This window comes from Ambystoma mexicanum, chromosome 5p (genome assembly GCF_040938575.1).
Source record: "Ambystoma mexicanum isolate Mex_15411 chromosome 5p, UKY_AmexF1_1, whole genome shotgun sequence".
NCBI lineage: Eukaryota > Metazoa > Chordata > Amphibia > Caudata > Ambystomatidae > Ambystoma > Ambystoma mexicanum.
This window is the reverse complement of record NC_090930.1, coordinates 1,340,336,128-1,340,360,046: the sequence shown is the minus strand read 5'-3', so window position 1 is coordinate 1,340,360,046 and position 23,919 is coordinate 1,340,336,128. Positions and strand designations below refer to the sequence as shown.

Sequence of the window (23,919 nt, the reverse complement as noted above, 5' to 3'; positions counted from 1 at the left end):
CCAATACCAGTTGGCAGGGCTCTGTAAATATTTGCATACACACAATACTTTGTAATGCAAAACATATTTAAAACCTCACCATGATATTATGTGCAGTTTAAGAAAATGCCATCAATCTGTAAGTGCACAATTACTATGAAGTGTATACAAGATTGTTTGGATCATACCCCACCTTTACATTTTTGGGTAGGATTATACAAATGCTCAGTGAAACTGTGTTTGTCATAGCAGCAAGTTAGCATATAATTTGTTAAGGTCTATGCTCCATGGAATTTTAAAAACTTGTAAAGGTGGCAGATTATGTGAAAAGCATTCTAGTAATCTGCATATCCGTTGCCCTAATACTATGTACGAATAATGGCAGGCATAGTCCATACTCATTATCCCTTGCAAGCCAGGTAAATGATGTTGTAAGCTCTCCGCTTATAATGCGGACATGACATTTGCCTACAAAAAACCATTAGAGGGCAAATTAATATTGGAGTTTTAGAATGCATTAACTTGCAAGGGGGGCCGCTTCAACATGATTGTGTAAACATGTACAAAGAATAGGAATCATGGGATGAGGTTACACATTCAAGTAGCCTGGTTACTTGCACTCAGTATCTGATATTTGAGCTGACAGTTGTCCTACAAAGTCTGGGTGACGCTTTTGATAAGGCGCCATGAGTAACAGAAAGTCTTGTGCTAAAACATCATTCATATTAGAAACATAAAACAAGTGGATATAGGTACAAGTCTGGTAACCTTTTGTAGAGCTGAGGTAGGCAGAGTCAAGGTTGTCTGGTAATATCTCTGAATGAGGTCTGGGCGGAAGTTCGAGTCATAAGGTATAATATAAGTGTAGTAGAGTCAAGTATAGGAGTCATGGGTAGGGAGAGGAGATAATTTGGTTACTGCATGCAGACATCTCTTAATTATATCTTCTGTTCATGCAGTAACTTTTTCATATTCGTTTTTAACCTATTGTGGATGTATTCTACTTTTAGGATTTAGGGACATTTAAGGTCAAGCTTGCATAGTAGGGCACTGTAAACAAGCTAGACCAGAACATCAATACTAGTTCATATAATTTAGCTTCATTTTGAGAGAAAGCAAATATTAGGTACCTGCTGTGCCTTGTGCATTATTACATCTTTTTGAATAGATGGGAATTGTCTGTGTGTGCTGCTCAAATTCTTCTGAGCGGCACCCAGAAGGAAGTTGGGAAAGCACACATGCGCAAAGCTTAGAGGGAACATTGATGGGCAGCACAGTGATCACATAGATTCCCATCAAACCATACCATCTTTGCTATAGGTTTATGTTTGGGTTTAGCTACAGGCACCAATACATATGGCAGGACATTATCTTTCAATTTTTCAAACTCGGCCAGAATAGAAATAGCCTCATTTTCAGGATTGCAGATGACTTCAATGTTAGGAAAAATAGAGGCATACATTCCCTGCTTCTTTTCTAGGGTTATGGTACCAGCTCATTTCAATGATCTACAGGGAATACCCATGGTACTTGGGTCATGGGGGCCCTGAATGGAATCCTCCCATCTTGCCCAGGTACTTCCCATCTCAAGTGGATAACTAATAGACAGTGATCGCTATCGATCCTATCAGTGACTCTAAATTCGCTAAGCCGTGTCCATGCAAATACAAAAATTTAAATATAGTCAATTAAGGTATGACTCCTGTGCCCAATAAAGGTCTCTTTTACAGGTTGGGCACCTTCACATCTACCATTACAGGTTCTTAATTTGAGATTATATATAATTTTGAGGTTTGGGCTGCGAAGGGATACTGGTTTAGTTAGCAAGAAGCCACCAGGTCTGGTACGCCCCAAACTTGATCTTGGTCATCCCACAGCCCTTCATTGAGATCACTTGGTTCCAATTGCAAATTCAAATCTCCCAACACCAATATAGAAGAGTTTTTCATACTCACTATGTCATTAGCGGCTAGTAGTAATTAGAGATTTTCCATACAGGCCATACCATTTGGACCAGAGGGTCTATTATAGACATTGATTAGGCATAATGACCCAGCCTCGTTAGGTTTGATATTATAAACATGAGCACATCTGAGGACTTGGTTTCCATGCATTTCACCTCCCATCCCAGAAGTAGCTCAATCCAAACCAGGAGCCCACCTCGTGGCCTACCCTTCGGGCCCTTAGCAGCTCGCATGCAGATAAACAATACACACAAATAAAAGTGCACATACAAACTTGTTACAACCACATAATAAAGGCCCATGTGTCATAAGACTTATTCCCCAATTCAAATCTATCCATATGTGTCATCAAACAATAACAACATATCTTCATATATGTCAATTTGATCTCTTCTTGTATACATTACTTTCTCATAATTGGATAATACAAGCAAATCATTTATCCAACTATCAATTGGAGTTTTTACTGGTTTTCTGCACCCTCAGGATTTGTTTTTGAACTACTACTAATGCTCTGTCAATCCACATTTTCATACCATAACTAATTCCCTGGTTGCGTCACTCCAAAGATAATATATGTTTAAAGCGTCTAACAATACTAATGCTTTCAACCAAATCTCTCCTATCCAGAAAGTCTACCCAAAATACAGCAACTTTAGAACAATCCCATGATATGTGCAACAATGTTCACTCCTTCACACCGAAAACACTGATTATCAACCAAAAGACCCAACATATGCATTCTATCTGGGGTCCAATATAATCTACCTGATATCTTTTGTCGTATCAACTGCAGATTGAGATCTAATTTCATGATTGTAGACCTTTTAGTTGTCTTCGCCCATTGTTCCTCAGATACCTCACAGCCTAATTCTGTAGACCATTTTAGTCGTAAGCGATCCCATCTATCAGCAATTTCAGCCACAACAGGCATACATTTGGGAAATGTGGATTTCATGCGAGGATTGCAGTTAAATATCCTACATAACTCTGGTTCATCAGCTAAATTAGTATTTGTCAAATCATTATTTGTGAAGTAATGCACTTAAGTCTGCAAAGCTATTTAATTCTTTCACATTTAAACTGTATTTTTCTCTCAGCCTTTTCAAGGAAAATCCCTTTTAAAACATCAACCACTTTCATTATGATATCCAACTCTTCCAACTAAGCATCGTATTATGTAATTGGTATGCTGGATTGTTCCATAAGGAAGCATTCTTGTGAAACCAGATGTGTGGTTTATTCTCCTCTAGCCCGGCAAGTAGTACTTTATGGGCATCATCACGTGTTGGGCAGTATCCCGACTGGGATACTGACCAACTTTATTTGCGTTACCGCCCACCCATCCGGCGGTATTACAGCTGGATCACGGGTTGGGCAGTAAATGTTATTCCCCATTGGGTTCATTGGACCCAATGGGGCATTTTCGGTGCAATTACTGCCAGTGGTATTACTGTGCAGTAGTTTCTCTGAAAATTGGCATTTTTACAGCATGTTTACCCCAAGCTCTGAAAACGGGCTTACCCTCTTATCTCTAACAGCATGGCTGTCCTTTTAAAATATAGTTGGATCCAGGACATTTTTGAAAGCTAGGGATTTTCTGAATGGTTCAGTGAGAAACAGGTGATAATGAAACTGACTGACAACCATGTGAGTATGAGCATCGAGGAAGGATAGCTCAGGATCAACGCGTTTGTCTTGGAAGCAAGACAACGCAGCGCAACACAGGTTTGAATCCCGATGCCACGCTTGGAAACCACTTGCTGGTATTAAGCATGTTATAAATGAACAATAAGATTTTTTTTTTATAAATGGTGTGTATGTCCGTTAAACATAACAAATGGAAAAACATAAGTACATTTTTTATTTAAGATCAAAAGATTGTTTTTTGACCAGCTGGGACAGGCCTTTTTATTCATTTCACTGGAACTCTTTGGTCTAGATAGAAACCTGAACCATTTATAAAAGCAGAATATTTTACGTTTCAAACCAGTGGAGCAGAAATTAGCATTGATCATTTGCCGTATATAAGAGCTAAGTGAATAGAAGTCTACCTTGAGGTATTCCAGTTCAAGGCTGTCAGATCAATGTGGAGAACTATCTGTTTTTAATAATGTGAATCTATATAATGGAGGACTAAAGAAAGGGCCAAGGAAAGACAACGCATCAGTGTTTGAAAGGAATGTTTGGTTGCCTTGTTAGGTAGACCTTGCCATCTCATAAATTAAAAGGTAAAATAGCTCAGTGAGTGTAGCACTTCCTGATGAGACCTGTATGCAATCTTTGCTTCAGACTGATAATGCCTGCTACAATTCTGAGGTCAGTCCAATGGTTCCCATTACTGGGTTGGCGGAATTAGCCATGCCGAGTCTTCCAGATTATTTTATGGCTGCCACCGGCAGTTTTGACAGTAAATCCCTCACATTATGAGTTCATATCTGTCCTGCTTATGGATTGGGGAATGGTGGAATTCCTGCTGGTGGTAATTCCACCAGTGATAATTCTGCCATGTTTATATAGGAAATGCTCATCCAATTATATGCTGAGGTATTTCCTCTTATTTTTGTGTAATCATCTGACTTTGCGGAGTGGTAAAATTGTGGATAGTTATGTCACCTCAGTTTTGTTGCTGGTACTGCCATACCCGTGATCGAGCACAATGTGCACATTTGAATAATAGTTAACATGCTGTAACTATGTTGTTGTGTAAAGCATTCATAGTGAACCATTAGCCACCACCTATCTTTCTGAATGATGTATCCACCTGCTGTGACGTCACGGCAAGGATTGAGTAGCAGAAAACAATATCATAACTGTTATTTACAGACTCATTATATGACATCACTGTGACAACGATCACAATATTAAAACATTTCTTAATAAATGGGGAGGAGGAACTGAACATTCATTTAACAACTGTCTATCAGTCCCACAAATCGAATCATTTTTCAAAGAAATGCATATGCTTTTTTTTTCTTTTTTAAATACGAGTTAATTGAATCCTAATTTTATTTTCCGCTCTTACAAAGGTAGTCGGCCAGGGCTGTTAGAGCACCTGTGCGCTTACCATGTTTGTGGGGTGTTCCCCAGTCGTATTTTTATGCTGTTTCACATTTGTGCAAACCTGACATCTAATCTCTGTTCTGAGCAAGTCCTATGGTTCTGAAGTAGCACACGGATGGAGTCCCTTATAATTGAGTTGAACTCTAAAGAGATGTTGAAGTCTTAGATGTGACATTAGGGGGTTTATTAAGAAAGAAGTGTATTGCTGCTCAGAATTACAGCTTTACTGTATTTGTTAAGGCAGAAAAATAAGCCAACCTTATAGTGTGATAAATGTAGGTGTTAGAGCGGTTTCTTAGTATTTGAATCTCCAAACTATCATAATACAGTTTAATTTAGACCAAAGCCACTTCACTGGACATACCCACACATGTTATCAGTCTCCTTGAATGCTGGGGCCCTTTGTGGATTTCATCGGTTAGTTTCAATTTAATAGAAGTACCTCTCAAAGGTGTTCATTTATGGACAGGGGTGAAAACACCTTTACAAAGATTTAAGGATTTGCCTATTTTTCCCAGTAGCCCATTGCATTCCTGTTTTGACATGCAGGTGCCGTTTGCGATCTTTTTAGTCACGAGGTAGTTGGTCTGGCCATTAGTAAGCTCTATTCCTACATCGCTGAGGTGGAGTATGGTATGGTACAAGCTGCAAAAGGGTGGTTCCTGCATGCACTTACAAGCCCTTATAGCTCCCAGAAGTCGCCATATGCAATGTAGACGATCATCTTTTAAAGCCAGGTGTCCTCCCGATTATCCCGACATGGATTTATTCTGCCCCCGGTAACATGCCGCTTTGCTGCACCGGTTCCCTTGCAAAAGGGATACATTTGCTTTTTCAACGCTCGGAATGCCACGCCTCCTCGTCCTGTTGGTGGCACCCTGATAGCCACTTAGAATTGCTTTATTCTAGTAATGGCCCTGTCATGTATACTACAACAATAATAAATAATAACAATCGTTACGTTACCACCTTTTTTTTTACCATTGTGGGCGATTCCACTTTAAAGTCATTCCAAATATAAACCACGGGGGGGATGAAAGGCTGGGTCTGCCATGCTGGGATTTAACATGTTATCTGTAGGATCCACTCAGATCTCCTCAGTAGGTGCTTAGCTCTGACCAGACTTACCTTCAGAATCGACCTTTAAATTCTAGGTATACATTGCAATAGTATTCTGTCGTGATTGATAACATAATATTGATCTGCCCTGTTGCACCTCTGTCTTTCAGGCAGCCGAGTGGACGTGTGATGAAGCCACCAAAAGAGCCTGCTTTAGTAAAGGAAAATCAAAGGTAAGCAGCTTAAGAATTGCAAGACCATCAATCTATCCATTTATTTCTTGTAGATATTTGAAGTTGTATAAACTGATATATAAGTTGTTGTATCAGCTGAAAATATAAAATATCTGAATGTATTGTTCTTTCGGTTCCCTTCAAAATTAAATGTACCCGAAATACCTTTAAAGCAATCGCTCACAATGAAGCGTCTTACAAAATCTCAGTTAATAATATTATATCGATTACAAATCTGTTTACCTCCGTGAAAGTGCTTTGGGATATATAATTTGGAGTTTTTATTGATATATGAAGAAGTAATCATATTGCATTCAATTTACCCTGCTTTGTGATTTCATTAAGAAGCTTGATGCACATCTGTGATTGTTGACTCCTCTGCTTTACATCACAAATTGAATCACATTGGAGCTCCACAAGCAAAGGAAAGACCAGACGATAAAATGGGCCAGAATGTGTGGCTTGCCAATTGTGCAACCCCTCTTTATCAGGGGTTTCTGATTACCAAACAAATCAATGCTCAACCTAATAGCCAGTGATTGTTGTGCAATTATTGCATCTGTCTCTTACAGTTAGATGTTTTATGAATTGTGGCAAAATGCACCATTTACAATGTAAATATTGAACTTGTAATACATAATAGGAAATATGGCAGGATACTTTTCCTCTGAAGCCATATTAGTCTAAGGAATGGTTGCTTATGGGTTGGCAGGAAGCAATTAAACACAAAGATGTTTCACAATGTTGTATCCTCCTCCTTTGACATACAACAAGTGGAATACAGAAGTCATATCACACTGGCGTGACCTCACTGCAGAGGGATAAGGCATCATCTCTGTCTCCTGGATCTTTGGTTGTGTGAAGAGCGTGGTACTTGGGGGAGTTGGAGGGGAGAGGCAGGACCCCAGGAATTTATTAGCCTTAGTTGTGTATGCATCTGATATGCCTCCATTATCCACCCCATGGATTGCTGGTCTATGGGAACAGTACAGTTCAGTTGTTGAAAATTATGTGCTGAGGGGGCATCCGACAACATACAGTTGTAGATGGGCACCTACCAAGTATAGGATTCATTGTGCCTCATGGTTCTGAGTGACATTAAAGACAAGTTGAATTTATAGGCTACCAGATGTTACTTGGAATTTTGTACTAAATTAGATCTGGATTGCTGATAGTTTTAGAACTACAATTCTGTATCAGAAGCCTTAAGTGTTGCAGTACCAAGGCGCATACATATATATATTCACTGAAGAAACCTTGTTAAAGGGACGTTATGGGTTAGTTGCACTAACAAAAAGCCATGAAATTCAATAAAATCACTTTGCTAAAGGGACGTTATGGTTACAAGTAAAACCTAAAATCTCTTGAAATTTTCCAGTTATGGTAAGCTAAGCAATCATAACTCACACCACCACCGTACACTGCTAAGTCTAACACCCAGGACATCAAAGATGACATCACAAATGTCATTGATGACATTAGTGATGATATAACTTGTTTTTGTTCACTACGGCCTATGGCCATGCCTCTTAGAACCTGGCCCCTGGCCACAACCACCACAATACAATTAAACCATATAACAAGTATGTACAATACACCTTTGAATACCAAAACTCACCCAGACCCCCCACTCGGCCCCAAACCCAATAACAACCATGGAGACAAAAATTCACCGCACACACGCCATTCCCTACACAGCTTTTTTCACCTATAGAAAGAGCTCTAGATCAACTTTTGTCCACTCCCCCACCCTTTACAAGCCCTCTTTCATCCACAAAATAACCCCTAATATGTTTTCCAGACTTCCTTTCCTCATGCCCAAAAAGTAAGCAAATCTGAGTACTCATTTGTCCTTGCTCTAGCCTATGCCCATTGCCCAGGGACCAAAGTTATATCACCATTTTCTGTACTTAGATTTGAACACTTTAGAAAAAATAAAATACAGGGACACATTTGCAAAACCATGCTATGAGGTCTTTGCTGATGCTCTGCTGCAATCGTATCCAGCACTTCGGGCTGTATCTTGAAATAGATTGCTTTTCCACATTGGAACCTATTCCGATTTCAAAGAACTTTAACACATAGCCGGTCCATGGTGCCCATGCCCACTTTAACCCCCTTTCCAGTCCCTCATGGTCATGGCCAGTAGCCAGATAGTCCATCTCATTGTCTTTGGTCATAACTCGGACAATCCGGCCACTGCCCATGTCCACAGGTAATATCTCAGTCACCGAAGGTATACCACTATTTTTTGTACGTACATTATGACACTTTTCAAAAAATAAAACACAGACATATTTGCTTTCAGGTCCTTGCCAATACTCTTTGGACAAGTTTGCAACAAATCCGTCCATGTTTTATTTGACCAAAAGTGTCAAAATGTACATACCTGTACAAAATGTATATACTTTCTAGAAACATTCAAATCTGGTTCTAAAATCTTTTTGAAATGCCGTTGGTGTGGCAATAATGCAGTAAACAGGTTCGTGTTGGGTGTGCTGATTCCGGATATCTGGCCGTAATCGACTTGTGAATTAGACGTGCTCAGTGGCAGGCAGTTTCTCAAGTGCTGAGAAACTGCCTGCCACTGAGCACGTCTAATTCACAAGCCGATTACGGCCAGATATCCGGAATCAGCATTTCTGCCGAGCAATATATCACGACCTGTCTAGAAGTAAAGTACACTGAACTGACCAGTAACATGCTTTTGGAACCGTCCGTTGCTCCATTTTTTCTATAGTTTGACAGAGAACAATTACAATAAGGTTTCTAAAATGAACACAGTTCAGTATTTAGCATCAGCACTATAGCCCAATGTACTATATGTATCTATATGCCCTGATGACGACCTCATAGGTTGAAACACGTGTTGGCATTTTTTCGCATTTCCTGACGGCATTTTCTGTATTTCTAGACATCTGAGGCATTTTCTGCATTTTTTGGCATTTGTTTGGCATTTTCTGTACTTTTGGCATTATATGCATGTACTTTGTTTTGGACACTGCCCGGCAGGACACTGCCCGGCACTTATCTGTTTTTAGTATTAAGCTTCTTACATGAAATGTGTACCCATATGTACCAAGAATGTATCATTTGTTTTTGGGGCACTTTAAATCAAAATGTCCTAGTATTGACTTGAGGAATTAAAGCTGGGCTTTTTGATTCACTAATCAATTGCACCATAAATCAGTTGTGTCTTTTTGTGAACACTCCTCATCAACTCTGTTCAAACTTATCACACCTAGTGAGCATACAACAGGTAACAAGCGCAGCCTGTGCAGATGGTTACCCCTTACAATTTGTTTCTCCTGAATCTACCTTCTTCCACTTTACGATCCCTGGAGCCAATCCAGAATAGGGCAGCAGGACTTATCCTTGGCCTTAAGCCCAAGGACTGCATCTCTCCTGCTCTAAAAACTCTTCACTGGCTCCCTATTGGGGCAAGGGTTACATTCAAATCCCACTGCATCATCCACATTGCTGTCTGGGGCCTGGCACCACGCTATCTGCAACTTTCTCTTACTAAATACTCTCTCTCTAGACCTCTACGGTCCTCTGGCATGAACTCTCTGTGTGTAAAGTGTTTCGCTAAACAAAGAGCCCGGAGGCCAATCACTTTCTTCAGCTAGCTCCCTCTTATGGAACAGCTTCCCCCCTCCTCTTAATCTTCAGCAGGACTTCCTCAAATTGCAGAAGCTCCTCAAGACTTTCCACTTCACCTCCTCTTTCCCTTCATCCCACGTCTGCTAATCTCACAGTCGCTATGATTGTTGACCAGGGCCCTTATGTATCCATCAGGGTCTTGGCCTCCCACACCCAATCGCCCAAGCCTCTGCCTACCTCGCAGCACTTGCCTCGGCACCCACGGGCCTCAATCCTGTAGGCTTGCACTTTCCACCCAATGCAGCTCCAAGCCGCATAGCACTTACCATACTATGTACTTCATCTGCTCCCCCACAAGCACAGACATTCCAACACTTAACCCCACCCCCACTTCACCTCTTTCGCTGCACTTGCACGTTCTGAATATTCACAAGGCATAGTAAGTTTGTATTTATCTTCCACTGTATTCATTGTTTTTAATCCCATGTTCCCTCCCTGTTGTCCTGTGTGTGCTTTGAAAAAGAATTGACTTAGTGTATAAGCGCCTAAGCGTTGCATGCTGAAGGACATGTTCATTTTAGATGCCAATATGGATGTTAGGTGCTATGGAAAAGGGAAGGTGGATACTCGATGAGTGGTATCAAAACAAAATAACACTATTGTACAGTTGAAAGTGGGTGAAGAAGAAGTCTAGTTTTAGAGTACCAGTGTTGGTATCATCTAGCTCACAGATAAGCACTGCAAAATCACTGTTAAGTCCAGAAGGCGTGGTCATAAATAAGGAAACAAGTATACACTTGAATGAAATCACTAGTGAGAGTTAACTGGGAGTGGAAAACCTTTGGTTGAACACAAATGTTACATTGAGATGATACTTATTAGATAACACACTTTTATTTGATGTCCCTAGTTATAAAAGCATTATTCTAAATGTGTCTTAACTTCACTATCAGTATCAGAGTCAATGTGAACAAAAAAAGAAATCAGCAATACAATATGTTCAAGCCAAGATCCATCTATCGATAGAAATAAACCATCCATTCAGTCTTGTGGAGGGGAATTGCCTGTACTGTTCCTGCTTATTTCTATTTCCACTCTTTAATCAACCCCATAGCTGAGGCAGAGTGATAGATCAGACAAATGTTTAACACATGTACCTTCTAGCAACACTACCATGAGGGCCTAATTATGATTCTGGTGTTTAACCAGATTATGGTTTTGTAACCCATATATAAATAAATAAAAAAATAAAAAAATAAATTGTCCATAGGTGCCCCTCTGCGAGAACGAACACGGCCATTGACCTGTTCTTTCGGAAGGTACCCACTCGAGAGTCCACAGCCACACTTTAGCTCACTGTACCTTTCACAGATGGGAAAAATCCATTTGTATATCAGTCTTTGTCCCGCCCACATGGGCAGTCCAGCACTGAAATGCTATGGCAATTCCCCTCTGAACAAGAGTACTAACAGCAATCCCATACACGTGTTTCAGCCTTGTTGGGCCTCATCAGTGAGGCAGTGCTGTGCCTCTCTGAGCACAGTGAGCAATGGGTCCACATCTGGATGACCCTAGGAAACCTAGGGTGACTAAACCTATGTCCCTTAAACAATCAAAAAGAATTGTCCGTAGGTGCCCCTCTGGATGAACGAACACAGCTCATTGACCTGTTCTTTGGGAAGGTACCCACTCGAGAGTCCGCAGCCACACATTATGTCACTGTACCTTTCACAGATGGGAAATATCCATTTGCATATCACTCTTTGTCCCACCCACATGGGCAGTCCAGCACCGAAATGCTATGGAAATTCCCCTCTGAACAAGAGTACCAACAGCAACCCCATACACGTGTTTCGGCCTTGTTGGGCCTCATCCGTGAGATGGAGTTGTGCCTCTCTGAGCACAGTGAGCAAGGGGTCCACATCTGGATGACCCTAGGAAACTTAGGGCGACTAAATTGTGCTGCAACCAAAGCTATAGAAAAAGGTTTGGGAGCATGGGATTACCGTTCAATTATCTCAGATACAATTGGTCCAATCCTTTCATTACCTTGCAATTTGATTATCCTCTTTGTTTAGCCTCTTCACGTATCCTCTTCTTTGTGAAAGCAGCAGCTGACTGTGATGAAATGACTACTGCTCTGCAGGAGTACAGGGATGAGTAGTGGCTAAACCGCCTACTCAACCCACACTGCTATTAAACAAGCAGTGATCGCAATCAAAAAGGTTAAACAATGCCAACCCAACCACTATGCATCCTCCACCTCTTTCGGTAAAGAGGGCCGATGGCAGGCTATATCATCAGTAGGGGTGAGAGCTGAAACAGTTCAAACAAACACAAAACTAGTATAGTGGTACCAAGTAAAAGAATGAACAAACAAGGTTCTCTGAAAGAAGTACTTTAAAACAAACAATACAATCAACACATTTAAAAAAAAACTAAGGAACCATCCCTGTAAGAGAAATTCGGAGGATGCAGATTTTGATAATAATGGCGCTCTCGTATAAAAAGCCTGTGTTTTTCTGGCAAGAGATTTCAGCAATAATGCCAGCGTGTAAGTACATGTCTGTAAAATGGCAGAGAAGGTGGGTTTAACAGTCACTATGGTCCTTCAAAGGTAGTTGAGGGGGACAGGACCTGTTCATATAGCTTTTGTATTGGATTTACGGGGCTCATCAGCATCAAGCCTGCTTCTAGGCATTCTTATGCAATTGAGAATGTTTGAAGATGGTTCAGTCATGCAATCCCAATGACAAGTCAGTGATGAGTTAGTTCGTAGTTCGGGCTCTAGTTGGATTGAGTCAGTGTTCGAAGCCGTCGAGTCGATAGCTTCCATTGGTTTGTCTCAGAAGTAAAGTCGGGCCAGTGACTAGGTTGATTTATACGGTCCACTGCAAATGGTCAGGCTAGCATCTGCGTGGCTTGAAGTGCAGATGAGTGTTTCTAAAAACAAAGAGTGCCAAAAGTGGGACAGTGGGTCTAGAAGTAGCTCAAATTGAATAGTGTAGGGATGAGCCAGCTCAAAGAGTTCTCAAGGGAGTTCATCATGGTCCCAGCTGCTTCTGGACTTCTGGGTTACGCGGAGGCCTAAACCAGGGTTTCCTGGGACAAGGTGTGTCCTCGGTTCAGCCTTTCCACTCCACCAACAGGATGTCCTTCACCTCTGGTGGACAGGATCCTGGTTTTAGTGCACAGTCAGCAGAGACGCCTTGGTCCAGCAGTTTTACCCTAACTGTTCTCTGGGGATGGTTAAGGGGGAGATATCACCACTGCCTTGGAAACCTCTGTATTACCTCTATGCATAGGACTCTGCACCTCTATATCACCTCAATGCATAGGACTCTGCACCTCTGTATCACCTCTATGCATAGGACTCTGCAATAGACTATATTCCCAACAGAGATCCAGACGAATCCTTCTTCTTTCAGAGTCCAAAGATGAATCAATTTAGGCAGGTGTTCCTGTCCCTATAATGGTAAAGGGCTGCAGCTGACTGGACCAAAGCAGGCCTGTTGTCACGGTTCCCATGCTGGCCGATGAAATAAGTAACCTTTGCCTTCTGACATCACACCCAAAGTTCTTTGTCTGCAGGAAGTGGAGAGGAAAGGGCATTTATTGAGTACTAGCTTCTCTAACTCCATGCCCTTCCCACCTATGAAAAACTCTAAAGGACTCTAGGGAGCAGCACCCTGGTGTGAAAGTAGCTTTGTTATGTGAGGGCTGTTTCTGAGGAAACAATGCCCAGGGAATTACATGGGGAGATTCATGTGTCCTTGGAGGCAGGTGTTGGCCTGGCCCTGGGGATCAAAGACAAAGCTTCCTGGGAATTGTCCTGTATGGCAGTTGAGAAGGCAGCCAGGCCAGACAGCTAATACACATCTGCACTGATCTCCAAGATTACACTAGTGTGATAACCAAATGATGTAGCTGTATAATTTTGTAACCTCAATAGGCACAATGTCACAACCAGGAATGGCTTATATTTACATGTTAACTTGCCACCATGCTGGCTAGGGCACACAATTATTATATTTTGACGTAGAGGTGCAGTGGATTAAAACTCCACTGTTGTCTGTTGGGTCTTGGAGTTCAAAGAGCTGTTAGGAATGAACATGTGATCTTTGGACCTCCCCTGCAGCCAATGCAGAGCTGTTGCTGGAGATGTCAGGACACTGGTCAAAGCAAAGCTACACGATTGCACTATGCTTTTGGCATGGAGCATTATGACAGGGATCTCAATAGCAGGCCTCCATTTCAGTGACAGAATTACCTGCATAATTGTTTTAATACAAATGAAAAAGCTAAGGCTTGCACAGCCTTGCAGATGAAAACTATTCATACTTACTAAAAGCACAATTTAAGTGAAACAAGTAGCTCATGGTGCGTCGCATTTTAATTATAAATAAAGAGGACGCTAGATGGTAGCTCCACTCAGGGTTTCAAAAGAAACACTTCTAGATGGGAGCTATTGGGCAGTGCGTTATGACGCTTCATTAAAGTGAGGAGTTTACAGACTACTGCAACATCTTCCTTAAGTCCATTGTCTGCATTTCATTGAGACCTTTATGAGCTCTGGCATAGGAGCAATTTGGCAGCCGTCCTCTTGATAAAGTGGTAGAACATAGGCCGTTATTGTTGTGGCTTAAAACATGGTCCAGAACAGGGTCCTTTTTAATTTTGGCTACTAAGTGGTGCTAAAGGGCCACCTATTAGTGGAAACTGTTGCATTGGAGTACAGCTAGGAAGGAAATGGGATCTGGGGAGGGGTGCACACTTTATGAGTGGTGTTCGGTTTTCTACCCACCCATTGACCGTCCATGGCTATGTTAATCCATATGGCCATTCCCACCCAGTCCTGAGCCATGTCTGCCCCAGCACACATCCTCCTAGGATCTCTTTAAGCTAGTTTTAACAAGCAGTAACATCAAACATTCTGCTGTAAATGCCTGCTAGTGTTATGTCAAAGCAGTCTCCTTAGAGTGAATGGATTCATTGCATTTGAAATTAGTTACTGGTGTCATACATATGGCTTAACCAAGTGTGCCTGCATGTGCAGTATGCATGTATTGGTATTAGATAGGCATTTGCCAATCAATGCTATCATCTGCCCATGTACTCACACTACTTTCCGGTTGTTACCATCTTCCGACCAAGAATTACTATTATGGCAAATGCTTAACCCCATGCTTACACACTAGCCAACACTGTTGACGTTTCCAATGCTTGTCTTTGTGAAGAGACGGGCTGCTCGGGTTCCTTCGGCTAGATCACTGGCCACACATCTTCAGGATGATTGTATGTGTGACTCTCCTGGGACCAAAGTCCTTTCTGATAATCCCAGGTTGTAGCAGAATTGCTAGACCCCAGTAGGAGAGGCTATAATGAGGCGTTCCAGTTAAAACCCCCAAAGTGTGCGCTGTTTAAATCTCAAGTCTGCTTGGGTTGCTAAGGTTCTATCTCCTTTAAATGAGCTGGAATCGAAGGGAGCAGATTCTCCTTCTATGCCAAAGCTAGCCTCAGTCCTACTTGCAGCATGGATCTTCTAAGAAGCGAACGCCTGGTGCGGATTTGGCACGCGGCCTCTGCGTGCTGCCATCAGTGGCAAGCAACGGGCTGTAGAAGATATTCCCCGACACCTGATTTCATGGAGTATCATTAGGCCTGATTCACAAGCGCGGCTTCTCATCTGAGATAAACGCGTTGTGAATCAAGCCCAGGGTCTTTCGATTTTTGCAACTAAACACACTGTTGGCTCCCACGTTGAAGGGCATTCTCAGCACTTTTAGCTAGCAATGAAATGTATGTTTCATTTTTATCCAAAGTGGTGTTTGACAAAGATTGTGTAGTTCTGGCAATGTCCATTAAGGACCAAAATTGCTTATTAATGAAAGCATTCATTCTTAAACCCTTAAACCCCATATAGCGAAATGGGAAGGGCGTGAACCTTATTAATTTAGTAGCACATACACTGACAAATCGCTGGACATAGCTTCACATTTTTGGGGGTGCTTTTTTGTCCCAAAAAGGGAACATTTGCACAAACTGTTTTTCAGAAAAGCAGGGATAAGGCGCCTTCAGAAAGCCCTGATGTGAGCCTGAAAATCGGCTTGTTTGATGGCAATCTTTGAAATAGTTGTCTTTTTGCGGTGCCTGGAAGATAAGTGCAAAGAATCTGTCCTGGGGCACTGTAGAAAAACCAGATGTTACTATCGGGCTCCAAAAAGAAAGTGGCCTTGCTTTGCCCCCACACGAATGGCTGTAGCTAAGACCCGTTTCCCAATTCTCTTCGACTGCTCATTAAAAGGTGCTGTCCTTATCATTCCTTATTATTAGAGTTGTGGACATTAGCCGGTGTCGCATCTAGATAGGTTTTTGATTGAAGGATAGCATGCCCGCGCCCAGATGAAACTTGAAGGTTAGCATGTGCCACACTTAGAACTCTGAACATTGGCATGTGCAGCTTCTTGATAAGACTGTGAAGGCCAACAAGTGCCACACTTAGAGAAAACTGTGATTGTTAGCATGCTAAAGGTCAGGTAACCCACTAACCCAATATAACCTCAAACTCTGCATACTTATCTCTCTCAAAAACTCACACAACCATCTCTCGCACCACAAGCCGCACGCACTTCACAACACTGCAACAACACATAAGCCGGAGCAACAGCACACGAGGACTGACACAGGTCCAATAGCAGCACCAAAGCTCAGTATCTGGTGTATACCGAGTTGAAGCTGCCAACAGAACACCACTCCTCTCACTATCCTACTCCCTCTTCACCTTACTAACCCATCCCACCTTATCGTTTACAGATCCGCCAGAGCACCTGGGGACCAATTCCGTTGGTGACGGTGCGCGGTACAAATACCTTTAACATTTAACATTCCAACATCCCCTGCTTGCTCAAAGGTGTGTCGGCAAGGCCACGTGCAATGCCACCTACTCCTAATACGAATAATATGGTTTATAGAACCCACATGGGCTGTTGCTGCAAGACAGCGTTGACATATGATTCCACCAAGTACTTTCGAAAAGATTTAAGACATTAATGCTATAGCCCCCATCTTAACTATATTCACTAAAACGGACATAGAAAGCGAAAGGTAAACTGCCATTGTTTTCTTTAATTGTATTGCTGTTTCCCTCTCCTCCCCGCCTATGCACACTTTTTATTAAATCACTCAATGACGTACATATTCATTAATATTCATTAAATCATAGTGACCTGATATTATATATCCAGCGCGGACTCTCACTTTAGTGCATTTTCCGTATTCATTAAACGGATGCCAAATTACCGCCAACAATACCGCTCTCTACGCTGCTTGACACCACAGTGAAGTAGCTCTCGGCAACGGGGGCTGAAGGTATGCACGGGATGCTAAGAATGTTTAGTGCTCTTGAGTAAGATCAGTGCTTCTCTCTGTGTCTACTCAGTTCGTATCGTCATGGAGACCTACGCAGCTCGCTCTCTGTGGTGTAAAGGAGGGTGTTAATTGTGACCGGAAGGGTGGGGGGGGAGGGGAGCTGGAATGTCACAGCCCACTTGCTTGTCCTACGAGAACATTCCACAGCTCGATAAGAACAGCACAGGAGTCACAAATGACAGGCCTGCTCTTGTTTTTGTCTTCCTTTCCTGCCAACGTAATCCGTGTGCATAAGCAGAGGTGGCATTGAAAATGCGGGGCACTGGCCGAGAAACAACTCGCGCCAGAACCTTGGGTAAACTGCGCCCGCTGCATGCTGCCAGCGTTCTGCTTGTTGTTCCCAGTATCTGCCAGGGCTTTCCAAATATTGAAAAGTAGTACCCGATTAGCACAAATGCTTCCGAGACAGTTTCCTAGGTGTTGAGACTACTGATTGTAGCCACAAATGCGTCGTTTTTAACTCGCCTATCTTTCTTTGTCTGCAAAAGTCCCTCAAACTACTCCCTTATATATCTGGCCACCAATCAACTTTCCTCAGCTGAACTAAATCATGGACTACGTCCCTTTCAGGTTATATACAGAAGGATGTATTCCCGCTGCATGCCATATATAGATATGGTGCACCACGTTATAAGAGTCACCAAGGGAATTCTGTATCTAGCAGTGCCTGGACTCTGTGGTGCCTCATAATAGCCCTTTTCCATAAGATGGTGTTTTTTTTCTTTATGCTACATGGACATAACGGCCCCGTAATACGCGGGTTCTTGATTACAATGATATAAGAGACCTGTACTAGTTGATGATATCTACACTCAATGCAGAATCTGGCTGCCTAATAAAAGCACTAATATGTAGCTTGTACAATGCTCCAAAAAATAGTTTCAGCAGGTTAGTGCAATGCATTTGAAAGCAATTTTGTGGTATTAAAATAAGTGATAAGATGCGGATAGATTCTTGTTATCCTGTGCTAAACTACAGCAGTGCACAACATAAACATACTACCAACACAACCGGAAAGTGTCTCAGAAGAAAGGAAAATGAAAAAGCCAGCCATAGCTTTAAGGGCAGCGGAGAGCACTGGCATTCTGCGGTGTGCAGCTTGAAGTGGGAGGCACTGTGGTACCACACCAACTGTAAACAGTTCCTAAAGTTCGGTGGATATGCCATTTTCACTTTCTTATTAGAGGTGGGAAGTGACGTCATACGTGCAGGTTGCATCTAATAAACTAGTAAGGTGCAATAAAACAGGCCAAGACCATTATATAGGTAGTACAATCCATGGGGATAACACATTTCAACATATTGCGTGTTGGGGGCATTTACTCTGCGTGTTCTCATATTTTAACCAGCTTTCTCTTTTTTTGAAGTAGTACATGGGTGCTCTGAAAGCAGGCAGCTGTGAATTAATGCGCCCAATCACTTTTCCTTCACTTCCGGTCCCTGGGTGTTCTCTGACATTGCATTCAAAAGCATCATAATGTCATCGGCCGGTCGTGAGGTCACAAGTGGAAGATTAGAATCTAATCAGCCTTTGTGGGCTTCAATGACAGAAGTTCAAACCTGCATAAAATGGCACATGGTGAGGCTTGCCTTGCAGCGGCTGCACTATGTCGTTAATTATTTATTTATGTATTTATTTATTGAGTATTTGTTAGGCGCCAATAAAAAAAAGAACAATTATAAATATACCACTAAATGGTGTTTCCAGGTGCTACAAGACAAACATGGGGAGGGAACAAGGGGAGTAAATAAACAATAGCAAAAACAGTAAAAACAATCACGGTCCAACTAGGCCTTGTGACATTTGGACATGCAAGTGCAGTGATGAGCAGTGCAGGAGAGGGTGAAGGGAGGGAACAAGTACTAGTGGGAACCCTGAAGTGGAAGTGCCAGGGGGTGCCAGGGGAGGAAGCCACTGGCTAAGTGCTAGGGCGGAGGTGGGGGGATGCACAGTCACCCGGCTGGAGATCCAGAGGGCAGTGCTGGAGGTGCGGGGTGCAGGTGTCGACTGAGCAGAGGGCATGCTTACCTGTAAAACCCATGAAGGACCACCAGGCCACCAGTCTCAGCAGCAGTGGGGAACTTGGTAGTGGAGGGAGAAAGGGAAAGAGGTAGAGAAAAGAAGAGTTTTGAGAAGTTAAGGAGGTCTGGCTCAAGTCTGGGTGGTGGAGGGCAGGAAGTCTGTTCCAAAGGGAGGCACCAGCCAAAGGGTGAGACCTACTGCTTGGAGAAGCGTTTGACTAGCAGAGAGTTGGAGCAGAAGGCTCTAGTAGGGAGGTATTTAGGGAGAGAAAGTTGGATATAGTGGGGTCCCAGGCCCCAGAAAGCCTTGTGGATAATGCAGAGGGTCTCAAATGTGATCCTCACGGCCACTGGGAGCCAGTGGAGAGATTTTAGGACTGGAGGGATACAGTCTCTGGGCTTGAGGCCAAGGATAAATCTTGCAGCCCTATTCTGGATTAGTTGAAGGGGGCGGAGGGAATAAAGGGGCAGATTGAGGAAGAGGCTGTTGCAGTAGTTCAACATAGAGAGGACCATAGCTGGTGACATTGAGCTTCTGGGTAAAAGTGAGGAAAGGGAGGTGAAGCTGAAAGTGAGCTTTATTGGCAAGGTCCAAGATGTGACGGATGAAGGAGAGAGAGGAGTCTAAAAATAGGCTTCAAGTTCATTTTGTAATACTGTGAACCTAGCCACTGCTAGATATGTGGCACTTCCAATTCATTTACAAACATTTGCCAGTTCAGAAGCCAAAAATAAGCTCAATATACCTTGGAAATAATCCCCAAACAAGCAGACTATCACAAGAATAAGCCCCAAAACAAGCCCAAACTTTACAATGGGGGTAGGGAGCAGGGAGGCATTCTGTGTGTGTGAGAGGTTTCTACACCTGATAGGCCGCTGGTTCTTCTTGCTGATTGACTGTTATTCGGATTCTGAACCAATCAGACAGACACCGGCAGTCAATCATTCATCCAGCAGGTTGGCTGGCTGCTTGGTGAGTTGCACAACCGTCCCATGGCAGTGCTTTGGGGTACCGATGTGTGGGGATGCATGAGGGGGGGCAATACTGCACCTGGGTCAGAATAGCCGGTGATTGTAGAATGCATGCAGAGCCAAACACTCCTGACCTGAACCAGTGAAACCGTACATGACACTTCACTGGGCCACATATCACAAATAATGCATATCAATGAGAACAATTAAGAGGCACAACCAGACCACCATGGTTATGGCAAGCAATGCATGAATGAACAGGACAGCAAGTGTGGCTATGTGGGCAGTGTGACCATGCATAGTAAATAATGAACAGCATGAATTGGAGTCAAAACATTGTTGCACTACCACAGCATATCTGCCTCAGCATGCATGATTACACCCTGCATCATCTATTGAATGCCAACCAGTCTACCACACCTCATGACAGTACAGATTGCACCTAGATAACATTTTTTCATGCTTACAGGGACATGTGCATGGCCACACCAAATAGCTGGCGGCATGACTGTGCTCCTGAATTACGGGAGTTCAGAGTGACACACACCTATTTGAATCTGCTTGCTGGTGATGGAGGATATCCCTTGAGGCCGTGGCTACACACCCCTGTGCCTAATCCGCTGAATGGCCATGAGGAGGAGTACAATCGTGTGCACACCCGTACCCGTGTTGTCATTGAGCAGACCTTTGGCCTGTCGAAGTGGCGGTTCCACTGCCTCAGCAGGTCTGGTGGGGCACTCCTATGTAGGCCTGAGAAGGTGGCAAAGATCACCATGGCCTGTGTCATGCTGCACGACATGTGCATCCGGAGAAATGTACCATTGTCACATGACATGGACATGCATGGGCCGGGTGAGGATGATGAGGACGGAGACGGAGGTGAAGTAGCCCCACTGCCAGTACGTGATGCACGGGATGGCCATGCCGTACTGCAAGCACGAATTCAAGAATACTTCTGAAACACAGGGACTATGAAAGACTTGTGTCAGTCAGACACTGGGCCAATATGAACATGCATGTTGGGAGTTGGGCACTGAACACCGTAACACATTAAATGGATGCACACGAAAAATAACAATGTTCAGCCATGGATTTTTCTTCTCAAACTTGTGTATTATTTAAAACTGCAAAAATGTGCCCACTCCTCCCTCCCAGACCCCCCCAACAAACTCCCACACCCACCCCACTAAACCCAGAAAATACCCCAACAAACTCCCTCCCCCACCCCACAAACCCCTGAAAATACCCCAACAAACTCCCTCACCCACCCCACAGATCCCAAATGTCCCCATGTGTGCAACGAACAGTGTTCCCTTCACCAATGTAGTTCTTCACATTGTCATTGGCCATACTGTTATTTCCTCAAGACTTTTGGGTCTGGGGGTGCCATAGCCGAGCGCCGTGCGCTCCTGCGCGTTAACCGCACAGGGCTCGATTGCACCGAGGCGGAAGGGGTTGTTGTAGTGGAGGTGTCTATTGGCAGTCTCATGGCTGGGCCAAGGTGTTGACGCTGCATTTGTGGGATGTTGGCAAGAAGGGCCTGTGTCAGTGACCCCATGCACTCCCTGAATGCACATGTAGATGCCTCCACAGCAGCTGTTTTGGCTGCAATGGCCGTGGCTATTGCCCTCATGGCCTCATTCCCAGCGTTGACCTGTCGATGTATGATTTGCAGCATTGACTCTTGGCAGGCCTCTACCCTTGCTAGGCGAGCCTCGAAGGAGGTGTTGGCCGCAGGTGTACTGGTGGCTAGCAGGGTGGTGGCTGGTAGGGTGGTGGCTGGCAGGGTGGTGGCTGGCGGGGTGGTGGAAGGCACCTGCGTGGGCTCCTCGTCCTGGGCACTGTCCCCCTGGAAGATCCCAATGTCTGATTCTCCAAGGTCAGAGTCATGGAAACACAGATCGTCCAGGCTCTCAGACTCCGCAGGTGGGTGGGGGCTGGCAATGGGGATAGGGTGGGTATTCCAGACATGATTCCAGCCTCATCATCCACCTCTGTGGACACAACGTCCGTGGTGGCTGGCAGAACGGCTCCCACTGTTGTGGGTGCCTGCTGCTGTTCTGTCACTGCAGGTGCCCCCTGCAGGGTTGATGCCTTGCGTGGCACACTGGGTGTTGCTGCAGGCATTTTCTTGGACGGGGGTTGGCGGTGGCCCCGGTCCCTTTGCATGCACTGGATGTACTCGCACCCCTGTCCTGTGTTCCACCTTCCTCATCGGTGCCTGGGAGACAGAAGAGATGCAGGTCATCAGTGATGTTGTCAAATGGCAGCTATGATGTATTGCGGTGTAATATGTTCATACATTCATGCATCATTTCATTTCTGGTGTGTGGCATTTGGTGTACTGAGGGGACATGTTGGCAATCAATGCATGGCTGGTGGCATAGCATTGGTTTGGTGTCTGTGTGGTGGGTCGCATGGGCATGGTTGGGTCATGTTGCACCTCTTTTGGGATTGGGATTTTCACTCAGCATGCGTGTGGTGCAGGGTGTGGCACTCATTATTCTATGGATGTGTTGATGTAGCTTTGGAACATGCATTGCCTTGCCTAGTCTAACTTCCACATCACTTGTGCCACATCATGTTTTGGTATACGTGGATGTGATGGTTCACTCACCTTCCTCTGTGGTAGTTGCAGCGCCAAACTCCTGGTCTCCTATTCCCTCTATGGATTCCGGGACAATGAATGCACTTGTGGTCTCCTCCCATGTGGTGAGCTTCACAGGGGAGTATGGGCCACCGCCTGTCGCCATTGCGGCCCTCTTGTTCTCCGCCAGGATCTTCCTGACCCAGAGGCGGAGGTCGTCCCAGTGCTTCCGGTAGTCACGTACACTCCTTGGGGTGCTCCCCACTGCTGACACCCTCTGAGCGACCTGTTTTTTTTTGGTTTCTGCCGCATGCTTGAGGTCTGTGCTCCTGATTGTGTCTGCATGCTGTTCGAGGGTGTTAGCAAGCATAGTCAGTTCAGCATCAGAAAAATGCTGCTTCCTCTTCCTTTCGGAGGATTTACTGGTGGCCTTCGACATCCTGCTTCAGTTGTGGCACACAACAACACGAGTGTAGTGGTGGTTATGGAGGATGGCAATGGATTGTGTTTTTAAAGATGGCCGCCGGCTCATTTCCTGTTCCGACGCAATGACGTAATTTCCGGGTCCTTTTTTGCGACCACGGTAATACCGTGCCGGTATTACCCTGCCAGTGTTTAGTGGTTGTTATGACGCGGTTACGGAATGGGCGGTACCCGCAATGTCGGTATAGGGGGGTTGGTGGCCCGTTACCGGCATGGTGGTTTTGCCACTACCGGCATGTGTAACGCGCGTGCTCGCGCACTCGTAATCACCCGCTATTAGCGGGTTCATACGAGCACGGACCCGCTCATTCCGGCATGCCGGTAATGAACCCGGTTTTACTGGCAACTCGTAATGAGGCCCAATGATGGTTCTGGAGAATTACATAAGGAAATATTAATGAATGTGCACCTACCCCGCTCAGTTGACTATCTTGTCATGCGGTAGTATGTATCATCCTACATGTATTTTCTTAATTATTGATCTAGGTGTGTTTCTCTAAATTTACTGCCGTTTTGTGAAACCTAG

General features: G+C 44.0%; 1 protein-coding gene across 2 annotated transcripts in view; it reads left to right on the top strand.

Annotated features, from left to right (window-relative positions):
- SEMA5A (semaphorin 5A) overlaps positions 1-23,919 on the top strand; it is a 2,281,219-nt gene that overhangs the window by 1,145,938 nt on the left and 1,111,362 nt on the right. For both annotated transcript variants that reach the window (XM_069613729.1, XM_069613730.1), the window contains one exon: positions 6,236-6,298. In XM_069613729.1, coding sequence (XP_069469830.1) covers positions 6,236-6,298 — 63 coding nt within the window. The remainder of the gene's footprint in view (positions 1-6,235; positions 6,299-23,919) is intronic.